The sequence below is a fragment of the Carassius gibelio genome, chromosome B24 (genome assembly GCF_023724105.1).
Source record: "Carassius gibelio isolate Cgi1373 ecotype wild population from Czech Republic chromosome B24, carGib1.2-hapl.c, whole genome shotgun sequence".
Lineage (NCBI taxonomy): Eukaryota > Metazoa > Chordata > Actinopteri > Cypriniformes > Cyprinidae > Carassius > Carassius gibelio.
The window spans coordinates 11,011,857-11,037,882 of record NC_068419.1 but is presented as its reverse complement, the minus strand read 5'-3'; the positions used below and the strand labels follow the sequence as shown (position 1 = coordinate 11,037,882).

General features: G+C 38.9%; 1 protein-coding gene and 1 long non-coding RNA gene across 2 annotated transcripts; both read right to left on the bottom strand.

The window, feature by feature from the left end:
- Positions 1 to 12: 12 nt before the first annotated feature.
- On the bottom strand, positions 13 to 13,082 carry csrnp1b (cysteine-serine-rich nuclear protein 1b). Its single transcript, XM_052596328.1, has 5 exons — positions 12,730 to 13,082; positions 6,853 to 7,055; positions 3,965 to 4,224; positions 3,579 to 3,875; positions 13 to 3,027 (listed from the first exon to the last, which is right to left on the bottom strand). Exons 2-5 carry the CDS (start codon positions 7,034 to 7,036, stop codon positions 2,059 to 2,061), a joined length of 1,710 nt encoding a protein of 569 aa, XP_052452288.1. The 5' UTR covers positions 7,037 to 7,055; positions 12,730 to 13,082; the 3' UTR covers positions 13 to 2,058.
- A 1,169-nt stretch (positions 13,083 to 14,251) lies between these two features.
- Positions 14,252 to 19,437, bottom strand: LOC128013378 (uncharacterized). The gene is made up of 3 exons (XR_008183303.1): positions 16,257 to 19,437; positions 15,268 to 15,445; positions 14,252 to 15,118 (listed from the first exon to the last, which is right to left on the bottom strand). It is a non-coding gene; the product is annotated as an uncharacterized LOC128013378 (long non-coding RNA).
- Between the last annotated feature and the right edge of the window lie 6,589 nt (positions 19,438 to 26,026).

Genomic DNA, 26,026 nt, shown 5'->3' with positions numbered 1-26,026 from the left:
AACAATGGCAGATATAAGAAAAAGCTTAACTTTTATTTTGAAGGGACAAACTACTGTCAAATGACTTGAATGAAATGAACAGCTTTAAACTGTTAAGCGTGAAAATATAAAAGAACAGCTTGGTTTTGTCTTTAGTTTCGTTGAAGCAGAAATATATACAACAAAAGGCAGAAGTAAGAAACACTTTGATAAGCATCAGAGATCAAAACATACATCAATCATGACTAATAAATACCAATCATTTCCATTTCATGGTGATGAGGTGATGCATCTTTACAAGGGAATAAGAAGCTGCACTCAATGACCGCTTCAAGAACAGCACATGAAGGCAAAAATGAAGCAAATACATTTCTGATTGTGCATTTTTTGCTCTAAACACATGTAGTACTGAGACAAATGAACGGGTGTTGCATGCAAATGCTCCTATCGAGTCAAATATCTCTGCACCGACAGCTGAAGTCTGGATGGTCAGATATATACATCGATTCATTTCCTCAAAACTCATTCAGAAGCATACAAACTTCTTCACTGTGAATACGGGCAACACAAATTTGCATAATATATGCAGGTTATTTCAACAAAACGTTTTTGAAACTACTTCATTTCTCCCCACAGTTCATGTTGTCAGTTGTGTTCACCCAATCTCGGTAAATTTGTTTAGGTAGTTACATCGCAAGTAAACCCCCACTTTATGCCTGGCCAGAATACATTTTTCAAGATTTAGCTCTGTTAATATATTACAAATGTTTCGATATTTGAAGAACAACGTGGATTCCTTAATAAAATAATTTGTCAATAAACAGATTAGAATTCTCTCAAATCTACATAGTTACAAAATGTTAATTCTCTATATCATAGGCAACGTCACTGGATTATTTTGAATCAATAGGTAGGTTAAACAGCATCATTTCAAGCGGTTCCTCGTGTTAACAGGCACAAAGACTCAACTTTTCTTTTGTTAAGCACACCGTTCGTTCTCTTTATTGCCCGAACCATGAATAAATTAAGCTCTAATGCTGAAATGCTAAACGTGAAATAACTTAACCAAAAGTGTTACTTCATAGTAATAGATTATTAAATACTTTGCAGCTGGTGCCCCTTTCCTCCACAGCTGAAACAAAGACGCGCTTCACACAGGTTTATGTAGGTGAGAAACGGAAACAAGCTGCATTATTTCCACTTCTCAAGAGCACAGTGTGGCTCAGATCATGTCAGCTGGCATTCGGAGAAAGCAAAAAAATAAATAGATCGGTACGAATAAATAAAAGCAATTCGAAATAATGGTCAACAGATATCACGGTTGCATTACGCGATATCTGCGGCATGTAGAATAAATTAAAAGGAAACCGTTCATTTTTCTTCACCTTGTGCTGATGATCCAACACCAAAAAAAATGGCATGAAAACAATCTCAGATTCAGAGGCGACGGGGGCGACGTGACATTGACCCATCTGCGCTCTGATTGGTTCATTTTTTCACAGATAAAGTGCTAACTGAGGAGCCTCGGGGGGGGGGGGGCTGGTTTGTGTACCGTTTAAAAATCCCAAGGACCCGTTTTGTGAAACAGGAGTCTTCCTCTAGCTTTGCAAAATAAGTACTGTTTGTTTTGGTGGAAATTCTCTGGGGAAAAAATGCCAAATAACAGCGATGGTCAAAATGCATTGCTTCTGAAAGCTAGAAAAAGTCCCTGAGATACATAATCAGCATTATGACTCCCATTGGTGCCCCTTCTGGATTCATATAAATAACCTTAGCAATATTAATAGTAATGGTAAATGTTGATAATACCACCGATGCAGGTGAGAAGTTCTTATGTACAAATATCCAAAAATCAGTCGGCCAGGCTTGTTTCTGAACTGAAATGTTAGCTGCCACAGCAATGGCAATATTGAATATAAAGATTGTTATAATAACTTAATGCTTTGCTAACATCATAAAGGCAGATAATGCAAATATTGATACCCTGGGATGGAGGGCCTCCATTCATAAAGTAGAGAAAAACAAAACATATAGCATTCATTTACAATCCCCTAGTTCATTAGTACAGAAGAGCCCCCGTTAGACTTTAACGGACTCCATCACTGAAAGCTTCATGGCATCTTCAAGCATCTGATTGTCCGTGAAGGTCGCCGGAGGTTCTGGGACCGAATCCGACAAGCCAATCAGAGACTCCAGGAGACATGTGCCCGGGTCGGCGGCCTGCGGGAGGCTGGGGTAAGTGGGCGACTGGAACTGAAAGAAGTTGTCCGCGTGTTCGTACTCCTTTAAGGAGTTGTACAACGAGCTCGGCCCAAGACAAGGAAAGCCGTCGAAGAACTCCAGGTCTGATTCGGATGAGAGGCTCAGGTCCATGTAGCTGGCCGAGTGATCGATGGAGGGCGAGGGTGTGGGGGGGGCGGAGCAGTTGTTGAATAGAGCGTTTGCTTGATTAGCGTTCTCGTCTAGGAGCTCAGACATGGCCATGCGGCTGTTGTCCGTTTGTGATGTGCTGAACTTGTCGTCTGTCGCGCTGAAGATGCCATAGCCCGTGGACTCACTCTTTTTCTGCTGGTAGTCGCAGTTGTTGTTGTTGTTGCGCTCCCTGACAGTACAGTCCTCACTGTCCGTGTCGCTAAAGCTTAGGATTCTCGTAAGTCCGTTTTCGTCGACGTCTAGCGGCGATTGCTCGCTTCGAGCGTTTCCGGCGGACTCGGAGTCGTCGCTCTGGCCTGAAGAACTAGACGAATCGGTCATGTCGCTGCTACAGCTGTTCTCTCCCACGGCTACTAGCTCTGAGTTGAAGTGAAACGTGGGTCTGTCTGGTGTGGTGCTGCTCTCTGCTGGGTGGATTGGAGAACTGCAGTCTGGGAGATCTTCAGAGGGGGTTTTGCTCTCAGGGGTGTGCTCTTCCAAACGCTTCTCCAGCTCTAGCTTCATGATGGTGTGGATGTAGTGGGTCTGAACTCGGCTGGAGTTGAACTCGATGCGGCCTGCCATGTTCCCACAGCCGTCTTTAGTGCAGCCACATGGGAAGGATGAATGGTCCATCTGCAAAGCCATGAAACATTACATTAATATATGAAGAAAGTGCATTTAGAATTCAGTATAAGAATACAATTACATGTGGCACTTTAACTATTTGAACTTACAATTATAATATACTTTTTAAAGACACGTATTTAACTTCAGCTAATTTTACTTGATTTTAATAGTATTTTAAGATAAAATTTAAAAGAATATTTAATAAGTGTAAAAAAGGTTTTTGTTGCATATAATTTACCTTTTTTTGTGCATTAAAGTTTGATAATTTACACTACCATTTTAATTTTTTTTTTTTACTTTTACTTTTTTGAATGTAGTATCATGCTCACCAAGGCTGCATTTTTTTGATCACATAAATATAATACAGTAATTAATATTGTGCATTATTACTGTTTATATATTAAAGTGTCCTTTAGTTCTGTGAGTTTTCAGCAGCATAAAATAAATGACTTTACTGTCACTTTAAATCATTTTAATGCATCCTTACTGAAAAATGTAACATATACATAGATACACATGTTGTCTAAAAGGAAGTCTGTCGGGACTGAATCGCTCACCTGACATTTGATCCCAGCCAAACTACAGCTGCAGGTCTCCGGCTCGCAGAAGCCCTGGCAGTCGCATCCGCAGTCTTCTCGCGACGTCCGCAAGTCATGCAGTTGACGCTTCTCATCTTTATCGATCTTTTTCACACCAGCGGCTTTGAGGATGGCGTATCTTCTCTTGGAGGGGTAGGGATGCAAGAAGGAGCCGTCATCCAAGTTTACTCCGCTGAGGTCGATTTCATCCTCTGGGATGTCATCGATAGTCAACCTGTCAGCCTCTTCGCACTCCTGGGTACCATTTTTGGTAAGCTGCACACAGAAAAAGGATATTTACATGATTACGACTTTAAAACATCTCATGTTCGACAACAATTTGAGAAAATGAAACTCAAAAATACCTTCAGCTTAAGAGCTTCCAGTTTTTCCTCCTTCAATCGGTTTTTGATTTTCTCTCGCCGTAGGTGGCGCTGTGCTATGGCAAACTCCGCTATTGAGTAGCGGCGCTGGGCACTGTGCCTCTGCACCATGCCGAGGGTGCAACCTCCCCGGCTGGGCACGCTGGTGAAGCCCTGACAGCGAGGAAAGAAGAAGACCGTAACCTGGTCAAACTGCACATTGCCTCGCCGCGAGCGCTTGGCCTTCTTCAGGATAGATGTGGCTGAGGAAAGAGAGAGAGAAAGAACGAGAGGATGAATATAAAGACGTTCAGGCTTGTGGTGGACTTGAAAAGAAAACATTAAGTGGAAAACAGTGGGGGAATACATTCACTGGAATTCATGCTTGGAATTTCTTAATGGAAAATTAAGAGCATATGTCTGAGAAAGAGAAAAGAGAGAGGTGGGGTGAGGTGAGGTGGGGAAAGAAAGTTCTGTTCCTAGTATCTCATTGGGGAGTATTTGAGTAGGAAGTTTGCCAAGCCTAATGGGAAGACTTGGAGTGGCTGAGTCTCTTGTGTAGACATCAAGATCACATTAACGTTATTGTTGCAAATGTACTAAACTGCCACTAGATAGCAGGCTACACACAGCAAATCAGCTCAGTGCCATTCAGTCATAGTAAAACAAGCACACTATTCCACCGCTCAACATCAGAACAGATGTGCAAATAGTTCAGCTAATAGTTTTCGGTCTAATCCAGTCATATGCAAAGACAACTGCATTCCTTTTCACTCGTGTCTGACAAACAATCCACCCAGGAATTTCCCCTTGGCGCTGAACTCTGCCGGGAGAGTAAAGCATCCAAAATCACAAGCCAGCGACTGGAGGATCTGGAAGTTTGAGGCTTTTGGAAGTGGTGAGGGCACTCAAGGCAGTTGCCATTTAATAACCTCATAACTTTATACAAGACGGGCCATCTGTCTGCACATTCCTTGCAAATTATTCCAACAACAGCCAAAACTGCATTCACCAAATGAATCAGTCAATGTCGGTGGTTAAAGCATCTCAAAGGGAGAAATTCTCTTCTTGAAACAAGAAAACCATTTTCTTTTTACTCAAACTCCTTGTCCTCTGTGCAGGAATACTTGATGTCCAACTGTTGGCCTCAGAGAGAGAGAAGCACTTCTCCCTCAGGGCCACAAGCCCACCGATTGTTATCTGAAGGAATGAAGGAGATTGATCTTACTGTCCTGCAGCTGGTTTATATTAGACTTGCAATAGTGGGAACTCATCCTTGCTCGTTTTCCAGTCTAGAAGCTTGTGCAAATATGTTTTGCTCATCTAATGGGGGCAGGGGGTTATGATGGAAAATCTCATATGCCCTCATATATAGACAAGATCATCTCAGAAATACAACACCATGTAATTGCTTAAAGATCAAAGCAGCTTTATGTATTATCAAGTTGGTATTGGTGAGTAAGAGTAAACAAGTTACGCAGAAAGTCCGGTGACTTTTTTTTTTTCATCTAATATGATCAGAAAATGAAACTATATGGTTCTTAGTCAGGGTTGAGGCATGTTTTCATGTCAATGAGGGACAGACAAAAAACATGTTCAGTAGTTTGTACTTTTGAGTGTGTTGGTGCCAATCATTGTGCAACACTGAAAATACATCCAAAAAAACTCCACAAAACATGGTTTGTGAATATTAGACGTGCAAGCTACTGAGCAGACTGTACACTACTGTTCAAAAGTTTGGGTCAAATTATTTGAGTCAGCAAGGATGTATTAAATTGATCTAAAGGGTAAAGACAGACCTTCATGAAGACTTCTATTTCAAATAAATGATTGAACTTTCTATTTTTACTTTCTAATATCAAAGAATCCTGACAAAACCTCACAAAAACACTTACTGACCACAAGCTTTAGAATGGTACCATATGTCTGTAACTTAGCTTTATTCTCATTCCCCTCAAATTAAATATGCCGTCTACCCTGACAATGCTCCATTCTCTGACTTTGCTTCATAAACTCAAGCAGACAGCCGTATCGTTTCCTTTCCTCTTCATCCTTGCCTTCCTGCTCCGCGCCCCTCTGCCTTTCTCAGCACCTGTGCTGGGTTCATGCCCAGTGCTCAGACAAAGATCTGCGTTCATTCTGTCTCCGTCACATGGTACACTTGCTGGCTCCCTGCCCTGCCATCCTGGGAAACTCACAACTGTTTGCTTTCCCTACCCTGACTCACCCCAACAACCTGGATGAAGGGCCTGGAGGAGGTGACCTCGTGAATGGGGCATGCATCAAAACATCCTGTGTAATTAGTTGCATCCACGCAATTATTCTTGCAGCCTCCCGTATCTCAATATCACCTTATCAGGTAGCACACCTGGTTAAGATAAGCCTTAGAACCTTAAGCATGAGAAATAACAATGGAAATGGGAGGTTGACCATTCCATGTTTAAGGAATAGCTCACCTAAAAATGAACATTTGCTGAAAATTTACTCACCCTCAGGCCATCCATAATGTAAATTAGTATGTTTCTTCATCAAAACAGATTTGAAGAATTTACATCATTACATCAAATGCTCACCATTGGATCCTCTGCACTGAATGGGTGCCGTCAGAATGAGTCCAAACTTTTTCTTACATAAACACAGCTTCTTTTTCTTTTCTGCTTCAAGACTTAAATTGATTGACTAGAGTTGATTACTTGTGGATTGTGATAATTGTATCAGCTATTTGGACTCTCATTGGTGAGCAAATGATTTAATGATACATTTCTTCAAATCTGTTACGGTGAATAAACTCTTCTACATCTTTTATGTGAACTACTGCATTTCCTTTAAATAAGAACCACTTCTTAACCTTAATCAGAGAATAAATTAGTAATTTAAGCAGGAAAACTCACTGTTTAAGGATGTTGCTGGGGAGCTGGGATTGCTGGGGGTTGAATCCAGGGTGTCGGAGTAGCAGCTCTCCCCATCTGAGTCCCACTCCGAGTAGGCAGAGGAGGAGAGAGAGGAAGGGGAGGAAGAAGAGTAGCACGGGTCCTCCTCCACATCCTCATACTTCCTCTTGAGAACCCCGCTCATGGCGCTATCGTTTGGTGATCTGTGGGTAACAAGTAAACACAGAAAAGCATTACAAGAGTGCTAAAAGGGCAAAAATGAATGTTGTACTTTCATGCAATCTGCCTTTGTCCATCAGCTAATTTGTTTTGCTATGGAAATGGTACCGATATTGCAAGTAGTGCCTAGATGTTATCGTTCAATGTAGTGCTGTTATTGTCCTAATAGCAGCTAAACGTCCAGTGAGGTTTTCAAATGCAGGCTACGAGCATTACTCTCCAAACAAGCAGCTGACCGCGCTTTATGCTGCCTCTGAGCAGTGAGGAAAACAGGAAGCAATCAATCACGTCCCTCTGGTGCAAGTCAACAATTACCAGACCCTTCACCCACTTCTAAATCCAATCGCTTAGACAAATACATTGATTAGGATGGGGGTTGATTACATAGCCACATTAGCAAGGAGGGAAAATTTAGGTTACCCCACTCAAAAAAAAAAACTGGTAGCGCCAATTACACTTTACACAGCTGCTAAATGCAATTTATGAGACTCTGTAGTAAATGTGTGTACAGCTTGGCACAGTAAACATGTTTATGTAAGACTGCATTTGTCGCTGCTCCTCTGGAGAGGTTGCTTATTGGGCAATAAAAGCAATCAATCTATTGGCAGGAAGAGTCTAGCTGGTGCCCACCAGCTTTTAAGGGTCAGAGCCGGTGCAGCACAGTGGCGTTTACATGAAGCCATCATTTGATACTGTCGGCTGCGGACTCATTTGTTTCTCTAAACCACAGTAAGCTAGTTCACCTCAGGCTCAGCCTTTCGATGCACTCCACAGCTTAGACACGTTCCTGCTGAAACATGCAGAATGGAAGGAAGGAAGTAAATGGGAAAGGAGGAAACCGTTTGATTTAGGGATGAGAGTTTTCACTGCTTTCCCAGCAAGAAAGCCACTTTGAGGGGAAAAAAAAAAGAGACAGACTGTCGTGACCGGCATAATTGAGATGCCTTATGTAGCCTTTTTTTTTAACAAAATTATACTTTTTGGAATTTATATTATATTTATATATTTTCATGTGTGATTTTTAGTTGTTGCCCATAATAGGCAATTCATATTGTTCATCTCTAATCTTTAGACAAGAGTGTGTAGACTTCCTTTTCACTCAAGTTGCCTTGTTTGCAAGCAGAACTTCTATCCCTGTGCATGTGTGTTTCACACATCAGCGCTGCAGTCACAAATGTGCCAGACATTGAAGGCACGTCTGTGTTGTGCCAAATTTCACTGCCAAAAAGCAAAATGGGAGTCTTTATCTCCGTCTGAACCTGAAAATATCTTCTACAAGTCAAACTTATCTGCTCATGCATCACCAGTCGAAAGCAACCCTGACAAGAGGAAATATAGTTGGAAAGTTACACAATAGTTTCTGCCATGCTCAGGACAAAACACACAGCAAACAGCTGACTAGCTTGAAAACAGCAGTACAGGCGAAGGACATTATCTATTTTTGTTGCAAACAGTATGTGTCCAGATCTGTCTTGATTTGCATGCGTACAGAGCCAGCTTGGTGAGCGTGAACCCTTACGTGAAAACAAGCAGCATTCTGCACAGACAAGCCCACGGGAAAATCTTTTTATATAAACGGCAAGGTGACGAGAGAGAACTTGACACTTGACTTTGGCCACCCAAGAGGAGAAGACTCATCATAATCTGCTCATTTGACTAGTAAATTGCATTGCGCCTTTTCCTACCGTCACGTTTCAAGAAACAATCCGCTCACGCTTTGTACAAGAAACTACCTGCACATGATTTCCGCTGCTCGTTCTCAATTGAGTTTACCTTCATTTAACAAAGAAAGAATCCCTGAGGACTGCATGCCTAGCAAGCAGAGGAGTTTTAATTAAGGATCTGGACAGTGAGGAGAGAGGGGGAGGACAGCACAGAGACAGAGGGGGGAGAGAGAGAGGGAGAAACCTGGGTGTTAGAAGTGGGTCATTGTCTCTTGACTGCAGCCTACCTGACACATTGATTTGTTAATCTTGCCTAACGGGCAGAAACAATAACGACGAGCTAATCCCAGGAACGAGAGAGGGGGGATGCGGGGGGCTCAGCTGGAGGTCAATCTGGAGCTTGTCCTGTTGCACTCCAACAATAGCAGCTACTAGAAATATGAGCGAGAATCTCACAAACAAAAAAAAGTGAGCAGTCAAAACACATAAATCTGCTACAAAGCAGGTCTGGATTTCACATCCAGACAGAAGCTGTCACTGGCGAGGTATCCAAGAAGCTCTGAGCAGGTGAAACGTTCACACTAGAGCATAAATTATGCAGGGCTGCCATTCCAATAAAGGCAGTGCACTGATGAGGTATTCTTAAAGCAGTCACTAAGGCAGGCGGAAATAAATCTTGTGCACAAAGCGCAAGAATGGCCACAAAAGCAGCAGACTTCTGAAACCGGATCCGTTGTCGGCAGGCTCATTGCAGTTTAATGCAAACTGTCCACTCTCGATGTCCTGCTTTCAAAAAGCAGCAAACAGTGGAATCCCGTCCTGATCTTGTGCAAGAGTGTTGACTTTGCCCCTCCAGCTCACGGCTTCCATCCAAATGATAATCCGCAGCATGTACCTCATCTAAAAAAAAGTGCACCTATGATAACAGGCTGCGAAAGATGGTGTCAAAACCCTTGCGAGATAAGTGGAATCAAATCCAGGTTCCACAGCTCCACTCTCCCCCTGCTGGTCAGCCCTTAAGAACTGTAGTCAGGGGGAGGAGGGAGTCGTGTGTTGTGCAGATCATCACTCTAGATGTTCAGCTACGCCAGAGACATTCTGTTCCTGAACCGCAACCCATGCAGAGTACACATTCATCCCAAATAGGAGCGCACACTGATGTGGGAGGAGGGTAGCCGGCGAGAACTTTAAACAAATAAATAATGCGATGTCTCCAGCCCACAGGAATTCTCCCCTGGCAACGGCGACACATTCTGTAATAGTCTATCTATCCCAGATGTGTCTGTGTAGTCCAGACCGTTATTGCCCCAGAGGAACCACCTCAGACAGAAAAATCTATAAAAACACCTTATGAGGCGTCACGAGTCATCACAAATTACATTATTAGGGTGGAGATGAAGATTTGTGTCATACAGCTGTATGGACTCTATTCATCATGCCATTTCAAATTAGAAATACACAGACAAAGATCTTTAAACACCACATGTACTGCTACGGAGTACAAGTTTACTTTATCCACATTCAAAGTGAAATGTAGTATCGAAGACAGACAATAACTCTGACTTTACTGGTTTTCAACTGGAGCCGGGGGAAAATGGAGTGCTAGAGGGTCCATATATATGATGAAAATAAGATTAAATTAAACTGATTAAAATGGTTAAAATAAGTTACTTCACACATCTAACAGTACTATCATATTTGGGGTCTGTGGCATCTAAAAATAATAATGTAAACCTTTTATTTGAACTTTAAGTGGCATAAAAAAAGATACTAAAACACCCTCGGAAAATGATTTCGCAGTTTTGAGTGAATCATTCCTCTTATTTTAAGTCAACGAGTGGAAAATATGATCGCTCAGGAAACTGCCTAAACTGAAAGCAAATTGTTCCATCACACACGGAACAATTTGCATCAATATCCTAAATGCAAACGTCCAACAGAGTGCACAAATTGTAGCTTCCTTGAGAAGTCATCAGCATGAGTTTGTTCTGAATAACTTAATGGTGGCAAAACAAATACTAGCCATCTTTACCAGTCTCTTAAGACTCCCAGGGGAGAGTATTTCTGTGTGTCAAGGGTGGGGGAGCTCAGGGGTCAGCAGCTCATGTCTGGGGCGCTCACTGGTACCTCACAAGTTGGGAGGAATTCTAGAGAGTGACAAAACAGATGGGACCCCTCTGTTTCTCTTGTTTTAGAGACATCAGGACCTCCACCTCCCCCAATACAACTGCACAAATGCCACACACTGAAATATCTCTAAGAGGAAAACCCAGTCTGTGGGTGAGAGCTTAATAAAGAGATGACAAGTGATGTACACTAATGATGTTGACATCATATCAGTTATAAAAGGTATGACTGCTTTATATAAACACATGTGAAAACGTAAAAAAAGGAGGGAGGGAAGGAAACCAGTTGACTGATTTCAATCACCGTGGTACACGTGCAAGTTCACGCCTCGTCAGCCCACAAGTACATAAAACTTTTATGGGTCCTATTTGATAAGTTTAACGTGTACTCCAGCTCAAAACAACATTTTTGCATAAACATCGTTAACAACATCGTTTTGTAGGAAACAAATCTCACTGCAAAACAGGGCTCGAGGAATAAACATCTGAAAAGACAAGAAACAATAAAATACTTATGTTGGTTTATGACTAAACATAAGCATGAAGGCGAAGTATGTAAACAAAAATTCGATAAGCAATATTAACTATTCCCACAAACTATCCAAGTGAGGTCGCACGAGAGACACGAATCTGCGCTCGCTCACACTGAAGCACGCGCAACATAAACACACTCAAACTTTCGAAACCTCCACAAATACGCAACGATCATCTCAATAACAAGTGCTGCCGAGCTGGTATTTTGACAAGACACTAAAGTTTACATACAAGCTTGTAAGTGAATACAAAAACTTCCACTCTCAAACATTCAATCTGCTTGGGCTACAGACGGGGACTGTGAATTACCTCAGAATGGAAACCAGTAAATATGTAACAATCGAGTGTGAATCGAGACCATTAGCTTACATTTTCACTTCAGTTACGCCAATCACGCTGCGCACAACGTGTCAGTAATTGTTGAATAATCTCTTGTGATGATATTAACGTTACTAGTGACTGACTGATGTCAATCACAGCAATCATCATCTAAACTGTTACAATCATAAGAATCAGAAATGTTTGGTTTTAAAGCAAGAAAACGTGGATGTAAACGAATCCTTTACATGTGTACGTACAGATAAGCATATTTGAGTATGAATTTATATTGCCAATCTTTAAACTCAACCAAGTGAAGCTGGGCTCGGATCAAGTAAGGTTTCCCTCAGACCTGCATTCATCCTCGCGTGCACCCACAGTGACGTCACTGAGGACTGGCAGTGCATGTGAGGCTGAGCGCAGATCTGCAGGCAGACTATTGAAATGATGCGGTGTGGCACCTTAAGGAGTCGCTCGCGCTTCAGAAGACACACCAGCACTATAAACGTGAACGAGGAATGCACTCGACACATAATACACATCCAAACCAGCAATTACGGCTTATCGGATACACACACATACGGTCCACCACGCTGGAAAACAGCTGCTTACGAGAGTGATTTTTTAATCAAACCAAGCGACCGCAATCATTTAAAGTGTTTGACAGAGAAAACGCTTATATTTACTCTGAACAATACAATACTCTTATGAATGCGGGTTCAAATAATAAACCGTTTAAGGATTTATTAGTAGTGAAACAAAATGTGAGTATACATTGAAAACCCGAAACAATGGCGAATAATGTAAACTTCAGATAGTTTTTTTTGTCACGGCAGCATGTAACAATATCCTCTCTTTCGCTATTTGAAATAGTTACACAGCACATTTTGTCTGTTTACACTGGCCGACAAAAGAACATTGAAAGTATCTGGCTGGACTCCAGCCCCGAGGTTTGCCTATTAACGTTAGACACATTACAAGTGCAGCGTTAAACAGCGCGGACCTCCGCTACTCACCAATAACGTGTCCGATCAGCATTAGTATATCACAATAGAGGAAAAGAAGAAGCGGTAATAATCCAAGTGATACGAAAGCGCGTTTATCCGTATAGAGATCCCGTTCTGTCCGTGTGGCTATTGTGCGCTCGACGTACTGAAGCAGCAGCTGAAGCTGTTCCTCTTGTCTGAAGCAGACGGCTGAGCAGCACAGTCTTTTCGTCAGTGGAAAACTCCCTCCCGGCGTGTGACGCAAGCGGTGACTCTGCCCACGCGCCGCTTCCTGCCTTCCGCGCGGAGCGACACTCCTCCTGGCGCGCTCGCATCCTGACACAAAATCACTATAGTAACATGATTGATAAAATAACAATAACCGGCGGTTATGGGAAATAGTAAATGTTTCATTACTCTGATTATTTTTCTTTTTTACTGTAAGCATAGTTCCTGTAGCTAAATACTGTAGTAATCATAGTAAATAACATAATACGAATCGTGATTATTCGCATCTAAATATACGTTTACATAACGTGTGTATTGTGTATATTTATTGTGTGTATATAAATACACATACATGCACGTATATTTAAGAAAAATATTTATATATGTAAATATTTTCAAAATATATATTGTATACTATGTATATGTTATGTAAACAAATAAAATCATAATAGCATATATATATTTATGTAAATATTTTCAAAATATATATTGTATACTATGTATATGTTATGTAAACAAATAAATAAAATCATAATAGCATATATATATATATATATATATATATATATATATATATATATATATATATATATATATATATAATGTATATGTGTGTGTGTGTGTGTGTATACATTTATACACACACACATAGTAACGTTTGCTATATGGTAAAAATATATAAATAATTAATTTAATTGGAATGTATGATTTATTCTAGATACTCGGTCACCGTGATTTTGCCAAGACATGTTCCTGGATCAACATCTTTTGTTGATCCGGGATCAACATTACTGTCCAAAAATATAGACTTAACCCAATAGCTACCCCTGAACCTAACCCTACCCATAATTTATTCCTAAAATCAGTGTGAAATGATAGTTTATTATCAAAGGGTGTAGAAGCACTTAACCCTGATCGTAAGCCTAAAGCAGATATTTCCTGAAAAGTTATCCCTCAATTCTGATTGGTTAAATGGAATTTTGTTCAAGGATCAACAGGGATGTTGATCCAGGAACATGTTTACCTTAGTGAAATCATGGTCACCCTAGATACTCTTAGGGTTTTTCTTTTACTTTTCTCACATGATATTGTGACTGACTTAATAAATTAAATATATGGAGTTTGATGTTGTCTGTGTGGTTGTTATTCATAATTTCCTGAGTCAGCCTCCACTGAATTAATGAGTCATAAATCCTTTGCATCATTTAGTAGTAAATCCTGTTACACGTTTGCATCATTCAGTAGTAAAACTTGTAAAACTATTGCCTTATTCATTGGTCAGGTTGTGGCAGACGTGCTACATAGACGCAAACTTTCAAACATATAATGAATAAGTAATTTGATTACATTTGTAAACGTTTATTAAAAAGGTTAGAGTGGGGCCGAAGGCAAGCTCAGGGTGAATCACAGTCATTTTAAGGTATGACTGAACATCACGTCCCCTCCTATCTAAACCATCTCCGAAGTGTCACAGCTGTGTCATCATTAACCGCGCACGCCTGCATGACACAGAACTCCACTAATGCAGTATTTATCAGTATGGTGTACAGCCCAGACGTGTTTAGGAGGAGCAAACTTTCAATTTCTAGAGAAAAGGGAGTGCTGCCAGTATCAACACAGGTGTAAAATGTTTGGGTGGAGACAGCTAGTTTTTGTGTACTGAGTGTATTAATCGAACACAGGATCACAGACCTCATTTTAAGGGGCTTCGGTCCTCGGGGTCCTGTAAAGCACATTATTATTCTCCAGCCCAAAACAAATAGGCAGGTCTGATGGCATGCTGAGAATCACATGGCATGCTGTTGTTGCAATACACAAACTAAACTGTTCGACTAAGCTGTACAAATCACTACTCTTGAGCACCTTTATAGTTAATGTTGCTGATTGCTTCTGTGTTCATGTTGCTAATAGGTGTTTACTTCTGATTTTTGGCATGATTCATCAGTGTTGGTTTACCTAGTGCACGTGTTGAGACAACAAAGCTGGAATGTCCTGTAGATCGTCTCTTCCTGATTAACTTGGCTGTCGCCTACATGCTTTTAGACACCGTTCAAGCATATCTAGATAGTCAGCCTTTTGGTACTTTGTCACATCTCTACTAAACTCCTGCCAGCAAAACCACGAATATCTGTTAGTGTTGAAGATATTGGCTGACTCTTGCTGTGTCACTGTGGTCTTTAGTTGACAAAACCTGTTAAAAAGAGAAACAGAAACACAGTTTGCTTCCAAAGAAAGGCATCACTGTTACATGCAATAATACTGATAAAAGGTTATGAAAGAACTAATCACAAATTCCCAAAGTGGAAAAAAAAAGTTCAAGGGATGAAGACTGATACTCACAAATGTTTGTCTGCTCTTCCAAGAAAAGAAGCCTCGGGGGGGGGAGGGGAATGGTTTTGCCAGGGCCACTGGCTCAGGCCTGCATATATTACCCACTATGTCTTTAAAAGTGTGCCAGAGACTTTACCGCAGAGGACGCCCCACATCGAGAACAATAATGGCCCTCAATGCTTACCATCTGCAGGGAGAAAAAAAGCCATTGCTGCACGTGTTCTTAGCAGCACCTCCCATGAACTGATTCACACATTACTGAGCCGGGCTCATATACCTCAGTGCATACATTACAAAACAAGTGCACACTGGAGTGTGCACATTCACATTCAGGTTTTATAGGGAAAGTTCACCCAGAAATTACAATTCTGTAAATATATAGTCGTTCTCATGTTATTCCAAACCTCACAAGCTGAATTCATGAAAAGTGTCCATCCCAAACATGAAAAAAAAAAAAAGTTTAATTAACATTTTGAATAACATACTGGAAACTAAAATAAATAAAACAAATCTTTAAAATGTTAAATATGTTTTGAATAACATACTGGGAGCTCTACATTTCCAATAAATAGAAATAAAATAAAAAATGTTTTTTAAAAGGTTAAATATTTTTTTGAATAATATACTGGGAACTCTTCATCTTAAAATAAAATAAAATTAAATTAAATTAAACTTGACTACCCCAGCTTCATTTGTTTTTAATTGAGGATACTCAGGATAAAAATTCACATTTTCTGTTTCACAGAATAAAGAAAAATAACACACACACACACACACACACACACACAAAAAAGTATAATTTAAAAAAATTCAATTACTTTTTCTGGGTGTACTATCCATTTAAGTTTGTTTAATTGTTTAATATCTCAGAAAATGCTTTTGGAAGTAAGCAGAAATAAACACCCTCACAAGAGTTGTCAAATTAATTAGGGGAAACCAGTGATAGGTCCCCAGGACAAAGCCTTCCAGTGCGTATTGAGAAAGAGAGGGGTGCTCACAGGAGTCAGGGTGAAGTACAGGGTTTTTGGGAACAGATTGATGGCCTCAGCTGTCCCTAAGGAGTGAGACCAGACAAAGCTGGGCAGCTGGTCACCTGTGGATGAGACAAGTGCTGACACTTCTGGATCCGCTATTCACTGGGAACCCAATTATTGCCTTACAGTTGTCCTGTATTCTTACCGCTCCTGATTATAGAGTAGCAACAACTTTTGAGTATTACAGAACGATGTGTGCTGACAGCAGAATAAAACTAAGCAAATACACACAGAATTTTTAAGGTACATTTTTTAGAATTTTCAGAAAATTCCAACCCTGATCGGAAACAGAATGCATTATTACCCACCCACTTTTTCAGCAGAACTTGTTACGCAAGCTTTTTTACATTCATTTTTCATACAGTGATTATAAAAAAAAGTGTTAAATCGTTTGAGCCAAGCCAACCAGCTACAAGGTGAATCACAACACTACAAACTTTTATTTTAAGCAAGTATTTGAAGATCATACAAAAAGACAAAGGTACAAGACTTTGTACTCAATGGCACTGTTTAGTGAGGGAACTTAAATTTTATGTAAATGACATAACTGAAGTTTAAAAAAAAATTATATACCAGTAACCAAAATTTGCTTTTATGCCAAAAATCATTAGTATATTAAGTAAAGATCACGTTCCAGATATTTAGTAAATTTCCTAATGTAAATATATCTTAACTTAATTTACGATTAGTAATATGCATTGCTATGAACTTCATCTGGACAACTTTAAAGGCAGGTTTCCCAGTATTCTGATTTGCTTGCACCCACAGATTACAGATTTTCAAAGAGTTATACCCCGGCCAAATTTTGACCTTACAAACCCATACATCAATGGAAAGCTTATTTATTCAACTTTCAGATGATGTGTAAATCTTCATTTAAAAAAAGATTTACCCTTAAGACTTTAGGTTAAGGTTTAAGGTTTTTGTTGTCCATGGTCACATATAGGCCTAGTCAAATATTTAATTATTCAGAGAAGGTAGGGAGACAGCATCGTGGGTAATGTAGTTTTCACAGAACATTCCACTGTTAAAAAATGATTTCAACAGATGGCTTCATCAAAAGCATTTTCAACTGATTAACAAACTCGCAATAGCGCTGTCTTAAAATATTTGTAAGTCATTGTCAAAATCGATCTCCCCATGGAGAAAATGTATGAAGTTATAACTTCTGGAACCTGACTGTTGCACACTATTGGATGGGTCACAGCAGCAGTGTCACAAAACGCACAAAACATTCTGTACAGAAGCACTAACTTGTGCCCCTTCTGAATAATTAAGCATATAAATTGGAGATTAAAAGACAGAGAATCCAAAACTGAGTTAGACACAGGGGTTAATCTGCAGGCGGAGGAGAGCGGAGACACCCTTCCCCCAACTCACCGCCAACCAATTACTCCAGAGCTTCTGCCTCACTCAGAGACAGACGGATCCAGCCAGTGATATGACATCATCAGATGCCCATTAAAGGAGAGTTTACTTGTTTTCCACCCCTCTCTCTCTCTGAAGACGAGCTCCGAAACGTGAAGCCTATGTTCCCTCCGGAACTCTGTCACGGGGTAAAAAGACAAAGAACTGTTTGTTTTTTCTTTCACGTTAGAACTTTCCTTAAAACTCAGATATGAAAGAGTTAAATAATTGGGTCCTTATATATAAATATGGAATACTTTTAAAATATGCTCTTGTGCTGGTATTTTCTCGGTCGCATCCGCACCATGACTAGACACTCACCGTTTCCAATAGTTCCTTTCAGTTCCAACAAACACTCATTATACTGACCCTGCCCTCAGTGTGTGTGTGTGTGTGTGTTTTTCTCCACAGACTCTCTGTGCATGTCTTTGGCAGCTGAGGAGGGGTGAAAAAAAAAGAGAGAAAAAGAGAAGACTCAACTGGTTTTGTTTACTTAGCAACATTGCAAGGCTGTAAACGAATGCCTTCACGAGTCTGTCCCGGAGGGATTTTATTCAATATTGTTCACATTGATTTACAGTTTGTTATAGACTAAGTATTTATCAATACACAGAGAGCGAGAGAGAGAGAGAGAGAGAGAGAGAGAGAGAGAGAGAGAGTAAAGTAAATTTAACAAAGATTAATGGAGCACATTTTATAAGAAAATACTGTTTCAGTCATTCTTCTTCAAAATCCCATGTTTAATTTAATGTTTTACTTGCTGATTGATTTGTGGAATTTACAATTGAATTTGAAATGTCTTTATTTTATTTTTATTTGGTGTACTGTAGACTCTTGTAAATTTGATCCAGGTTATGTGATGTAACAAGCTGTGGATCTAGGGATACAAATAACAGAGAACAAGTTAATTTGAATTATTAGGGACCAAATAACAGGTTAATTTCTCATAGCTTAATGCTTCAGACAAACCTCTTTCATACCATCTCTGAACAAGAACACGGTAAAAAGTGAACGGAGGGTCATGAATTTAAAGCTGCAAAGGTTAATGATGAGTGACAGGTGGATTAAAATGGCCGTAGATCCCAGACAGTGGCTGACTCTGACCAACCCCCCACCAGCGTTAAAGATCTTTGTAGTTTCACGACGGAGTGTGATCTCCTCGCTGATCATTCATCAGTGTTCAACATCTCAGCAGAAACAACAGAACAGAGGCCTATCTCTCAGTGTGTGGTCAGATGATCTCTGTTCTTGTAACACGCCGACAGACTTTTATAGATAGTTACAGTGTTTGCGAGATTAACGTTCATGCATTTTTTAATTAACACTCATGCAATTGCTCTCACACATTTGGAATTAAAATGAAACTTTTTAAAATCTGATCAGATGTTCCAGATTAGCAACCTTGTTTATTTTGATATATGCAAATGCAATGTGTGAGGATTCAAGCAATATGCAAATGCACACTGTAAAAAAAATAATTTTAAATTGTAAATAAAGTTGCATTTTGTAACCCGATTGACAAATGGATAAAGAAAAGTATTTGGCAAAACGGCAAAGAAAAGCATTTGCAAAAGCAACAATGAAAATGATTTATTACTGTACCTTTTATTGTTTAATTAATCTACATTTCAAAACATGAATTAAATAAACAGTTCTAAATTTGTCTATTAAATCTGTCATTTAAAAATTATGTTTTTATTGTTTTAACTATTTCAAAACAAAAGAATTAAATAAACAACTTTAAATGTCTATTAATTTGTCCGTTTAAAAAGTTATTTATTTATATACATTTTTGTGTTTGAATTATTAAATTGCTAAATTGATTCTACATTTAAATTTTAAGTTACATTCCTGGTCCTTTATAGATTTATAGTATGTTTGGGAAAGAAACAATAATATTTCAGACTTTCAATTTCAAAATGTTAAACTACATTCAATGTTTTATTAGTAAATATCTAAATATTTGTGAAACTTACTAGCAATTTTTAAAGTGATTTTTTTATTTATTATTTTTTATTTATTATTATGATTACGTAAAACCTTTATGCACTTTAGTTTACATTGGACAAGCAATATTTGGTACAAAATGTAAATTCCCATTCAATAATGTACACTATTGTTCAAAAGTCTAGCTGGGGTCAATAAGATTTTATGTTATTTTAGTCAACAATGACACATCAATGATCAATGTGACAATTAAGATTGTACATTGTTACAAAAGTAAAAACAGATAAATAAATAAATGATTCATAAAATAGATAGTACAGTATATTGACTTTATTGCTTATTTTCACAGCATTTCCAAAACACCTTGCTGAAGCTCCTGTGCAATGGCCATATCTTTTAGAGCACCACAGATAAGCCAGCAGAAGTCAATACAGCGTCGAGTGTACATCAGGTCATGTCAGCAGCACTGCAGCACTTCCTTATTGAAGTGTTTACATGCAGCACACGTGCTTTCCTTGAGCACTGCTGTGGCTTCAGTGCGGAGAAGTCAGCTGTCAGTTCAACAGCAAGTTTTTACAAGGCTGATAAGTGAACGACAATCCCTCTGCATGCATATTTGCACATGAAAACCCCCACAATAACAAGGGGAGACTGTTGATTAGAGATTGTTTTGCATGCACTCGGATATCACTAGCAAAAACATAGTGAAGTCTGTGCATTTTTGTGACTTTAATATTGTTTCTAATCTGCTGATCTGATCGTATATACACCATATGAAATCTGTTGAGTGTCTGTAACTTTTTGAGTTCAAGTTCATATTAGTTTTTCTTTTCCTCTTTCTCATAAACAGGTCTGTGTGTTCCTCACTTCACACAGAAGGTTTTTTCCAAATAACTTTCCCATGGCTAAATATCAGTTTCCACCTAAATAGGCGGAGATAACAGACAGTGACGGAAACCCCTTTAAGACGTCACACACTCTGAGAAAAGGAAACCAAACACACTGTAAAGTTTCCCGTTAAAGCAGAGTACTTCCTTATTACTGAACTGACATGCTTGCAAAGTATGTTTCTTCCTTTAAATAGAACTACCCATAATAACTGGGAAACACTGCCACCGATTTATCCATACACAGAAGCTGTTCAACAGGAATATTAGTAGGATTTTTTTTTTTTTTTTTTTGAAATGAGAAGTATTTAGCACAACTGGTGTGACAAACACAAATGACTAACACAAATGACACAAATGACATGAAGCACAACCTGCTAGGGCAGGAATTTTTGTGTGTGATTATATTAGTAAGTAACATTTTGATGACCATTTTCTCTTACCATCTTTGTACTTGGATAGATGAGAAAAATATTTGAGCAGATACTTAGTAGATCAGATTTAGCTGTAAAGTACTGACCAAGAAAAAAACGTGAAACGAGGCTAAATGTAAAACGACTGACTGTGAATAGCTTTTAAACAGAAATGGATTAAATGAATACACCTGATTCTGGTTCTCTTAATGATTCTGGATTCTTTATAGTTCCCTGGACAAATTCTTATAGTACTTTTAAGCAAGAAATCGAATTCCACTGGCAAATTAATGAGATCATATCAATAATAATTCATTTTAAGCAATAATTGCAAATGGTGTGTTTATAGAGGCATAAATATAACTGAGGGCCTGAGGCCTGCTATGGTCTAAATATTGAATAACAATATATAACAAGCAAAAAACGTAAACGTAAAAGACATTTCAATTATTATTTTGATGACCTATTGATAAAAGGTGTGATGTGTATGTTTTGTTAAACAATGCAATATATACAACTTGTCAGTAACTACACAGTTATGTGTCGCAATAGCAGTGAACTTTATGTTTGAATTACCAGAAAGAACCAGTTTATTTTGGCGCTTTTCCACTGCGTGGTACGACTCGGCTCGGCAAGGCTCAGTCCGGTACGACACGGCTCGACTCTGCTCGGTTTGCGTTTCCACTGCAGTTTAGTATCACTTTAGACTGGGTGGGATTATTCACATGTCGTTATAGTTGCGACGCTTCTACTGCCGTGACTCCCATCAAGCTCTCGCTGAATCCGCTCTTTTGCTATCGACAGAGGAACGTCTGTACTTACGTAAAAAGTTTTGGTTCCTAAAACAAGGAGCGTTCATTCAAAGCAGTTGTATTCAATCCTTCTAGCGGTTCTTTTGTGTTTGTGTCGAAAGTTCAGTGACGCAGGTTGTGATGATTCTCTCCAGCCAATCTGTGATCAGCAGAGTTTACACGTCATGATTTGGTAACGATACGGTTCACTTTGAACCTCGACTGAGGTGGTACTTAAAAAAAGTACCGGTACCATGTACTGTACCCAGTGGAAAACCCCCCAAAAGTGAACCGTACCGAGCTCATACCATGCAGTGGAAAAGCACCATTAGATTAGTTTGTTTAGGTATAAGGCTAAAGTGTTTGTGCTGTATCTGTTCAATTCACGTAAACAAACTTGTACATAAGAGTAACTTGTTCAGAAATTAAACAACACTGGCTGTGCTGTATGTTTTTGATTCACTAGAACTGGTTCATAAGAGTCATTCATTGGGGAATTGAACAACACAGGATGTACTTGATGTTTTTGATTCACTAATACTGGTTCCTAAAATTTTGGGATTTGGACAACATCAGTTGCCAACTATTTTTTAATTCACTAGAACTTCTTTTTGATTTATTACAACAGGTTCACAAGAGCAGGTCATTTGTTTTGGAATTGGACAACACAATTTCATTGTATGTATTTGATTCACTTAAGCAAATTGGTTAGTCAGGGTGTATTCACACCAGGAAAGTCTGCTAGTCCACTTGCTTCGGTCTGGACCAAATACAAATTTATTTATTTATTTTTATTTTTTTGGTGCAGTTCACTCTTTCACACAGTCCTTTTTTGCAAGAGGACCAGAAACAGTAAACAAAACCACACATGTGCTAAGGTCATCCATTCATTGGACAAAAGGGCTCAAGCAGGGAAAAACAGTGCAAAAACAGGCTAATCATGGAGATCTTTCATAGTGCGATTTTTATTCTTTTACTGATTTAGTGTTATCAGATACTAACAATATGAAGAAACTTAAAAGCATCATATGAGACTATGTCATACAATGTTGTAATTATGACATGGCAAAAAAATTATATATGTGTGTGTGTGTGTATATATATATATATATATATATATATATATATATATATATATATATATATATATATATACACACACACACACACACACATTTATATTTATTTATATTTATATATATATATATATATATATATATATATATATATATATATATATATATATATATATATATACACACACACATTTATATTTATATATATATATATAAAATACTTAAAGCATATCAAAATTTTAGTTTTAAAGAACCAAAGACTTACACTACATCAGTCTGTGTGCATTGAATTGATTTAATACACAAGTTTCACAATTTGAGTTGAATTACTGAAATAAATGAACTTTTCCATGACATTCTAATTTATTGACATGTACCTGTATAGAAAGCTTTAAATAGCTACAAAACAATATAATTCAAATCCAAAACAAATACTCATTATTATGTGATCCATAAATATTCATTTCATTTTGATTTGCACATCCAATGATGAGATGGCGAGTCAGGATCATTAACTTCATTGCGACACTGACACATAAAACACTAGTTTATTAGTAAATAATTCAAATATCTACTTACTATTTTCGCCCAACACAGTCACGGTAATTTTTGCTGCAAACTTTAGGCTATTAGCGCGCTCACGTCACGTTGCTGTGCAAACTCATCATTGCATATGTTTTTAATTGACTAAAACAACTCGATGATAACAGGAACAACCATCATTTTAAAAACCAAGGCATTTGCCTATGCAGAACTGACCTTAAAAAATTAACCTATATTGCGAAATATTCAATGCAGTACCAGCATGACAAGTTGCCCCAGATTCATACTTGACCACAAACACAGAACTCAGCAACTCTGAACACTACATGCTGGTTTCGGTGTGCCTTATATTCTTTCTTTACAGGGACTTTGGGGAATGTGTATAAGTGTTTGTGTGTGTAAGAACGAGAAGAAGGGCTGAGTTTGGCAGGACCTCAACACTGTGTTGTTACCAAGGCTACAACAACGTGCGGGCCAACCGCAGGTGCCGCCGCAACAACAGCGTTTCCCAATTAGGGACCCTGAGAGAGCCCCAATAATGAAATGTGCCCCCGGGCTGTGCTGGGTTAACTAAATGGATCCACAGTCGTTTAAAGTTAACAAAAGGCCGACTCGGGAGGCATTTGAATGCCCACCCCCTTCTCCGTTTCCCGCTATCATTCATATCGTATGGTTAAGGGTGTGCTTTAATTCGAGGGGCTGATTTCAAAATAAGGGATCGCCCCCAACAGGGCGAATCTATCATTAGCGGTTAACAGTTTTCAACTCCAAAGCGAGATTAAACATATCCAGAGGGAAGATCCCATAAAAATGTAAGTACACAAGTGAAGAAACTTAAACAACTAATCCCATTTTCACAGCCAAAATGCTCACACACACTCAGACCAGCTTTGCCCTCAGAGCTTGAGAAAGGAACCGAGTCGTCCTGTTTGCCGAGGGCTAGTGTCCACACATCCGCTTCCACAAAGGCCCCATTGAAAGTGCACCCAGGTTAAAGTGTGTTTGAAAACCCTGTTTAACAGCACAGAAAAGGAGGCACAACCCTGACTGAGAGCAGAACCAGCAGGCCTCACACTGCCTGCTTTACTGCCAGCTTCAACACACACACATACACACTGGCTGTTGTGCTGACACTTACTTTTTCTGTCTCCCTCTCCCTTCCTGGTGAACAATATGAAGGGAGGTGCAGGAGAGGAAGTAGCTAGGCTGGGTGGTGAGCGGGAGGGAGGAGCGGGCCCCTCTCTTTCCCATGTGAAGGACAAGTCTGTTGGAGCGTCAGTCTGGGGCCGTGATTGTGTTCGGCGCCTGGCTGCGTCTCACAGAAGACCCCCATTAATCACTGGAGCAGGTTTCTCTCACTCTCGCTCGCTCTTTCTCTTTCTCTGCCCTTATGCAACACACCACCTACATCTAGGACCCCACACACAGAAGAGGCATGTGCACACACATTTAGCCCTTCTAACATGCAGACATGCAGAATAGACTGCACTTTCCACAAATAGGCTAGAAAATAATCTCCAAACTTAGAAAAAAAATGGGCAGAAAATGAAAATTCTCTCATTTATTCACCCAAACTTTGGGGACCAACCCGATCTCATGGCAATTTGCATATATTTTATGAGGTGGCGAATTCATGCGAATTAGTATGATGTCAAAGTTCTACGAGTTTTTCTAAAACTTACATATTTTACAAATTCCCCAATCTGTATGAATGACATACCTCCAATCCCGTCCCTAAATCTGTACCCATCACTGGGGTCTAGATAAAACATAAAAAAAAGTGAGGTCATACGAATTTGTACAATTTAGCCACCTCTTAAAATACATACCAATCTTGCACCGAGATAGTGTTGATATGACTTTCTTCTGCAGGAAATATTTTGTATAGAATATAGGCCTAAATCAAAATATAGGCCTAAATCAATGTTGTTTTGGGTTACCACCGCAAAACACACTTAAACAAGATTACGGATTTATTATATGATATTGTTTTATTAATAAAAGTACACACACTTATTTTGTTAACACAAATTACTTTATAATACCACCAATAGAATGAAATGTATAATAGCATTTAATCATTCAATTTGATTACTCATTTAAAAGTTTTTGATTGCAATGCGATGAACAATGTCAGCTCAACATATCATGTCAACATTATGTAACTTTAATTGTGACATACAGTTGAGAAGGTCAAGACTTCTGAGGTGGAACAGGTCGAAATCACTGTTGAATGAGGGGAGAGACTTCCTGTGGTTAAAACTAGTCACTTTTCATGCTAAGTAAGTTTTATATTAGATAATACTTTATGTAACAGATCTAATAGGTCTTAAAACAAGAACATGCATTGGTCACACTTTTTTTGAGGGTCCAATTCTCAATATTAACTAACCATTAACTATGACTTTTGCCTTAATTAACCCCTTATTTGCTGCTTATTAATAGTTTATAAGGTAGTTGTTAAGTTTAGGGTATTGGGTAGGATTATGGATGTCATGCATTATACGTACTTTATAAGCACTAATAAACAGCCAAATTGTTAATAATAGACATGCTAATAAGCAAGTAGTTATTAGTATGAATTGGACCCTATACTAAAGTGTTACCCATGCATTGTAAAAAAAAAAAATAATAATAATAATAATGAAACTCTGTTGTATTTATAGAAAG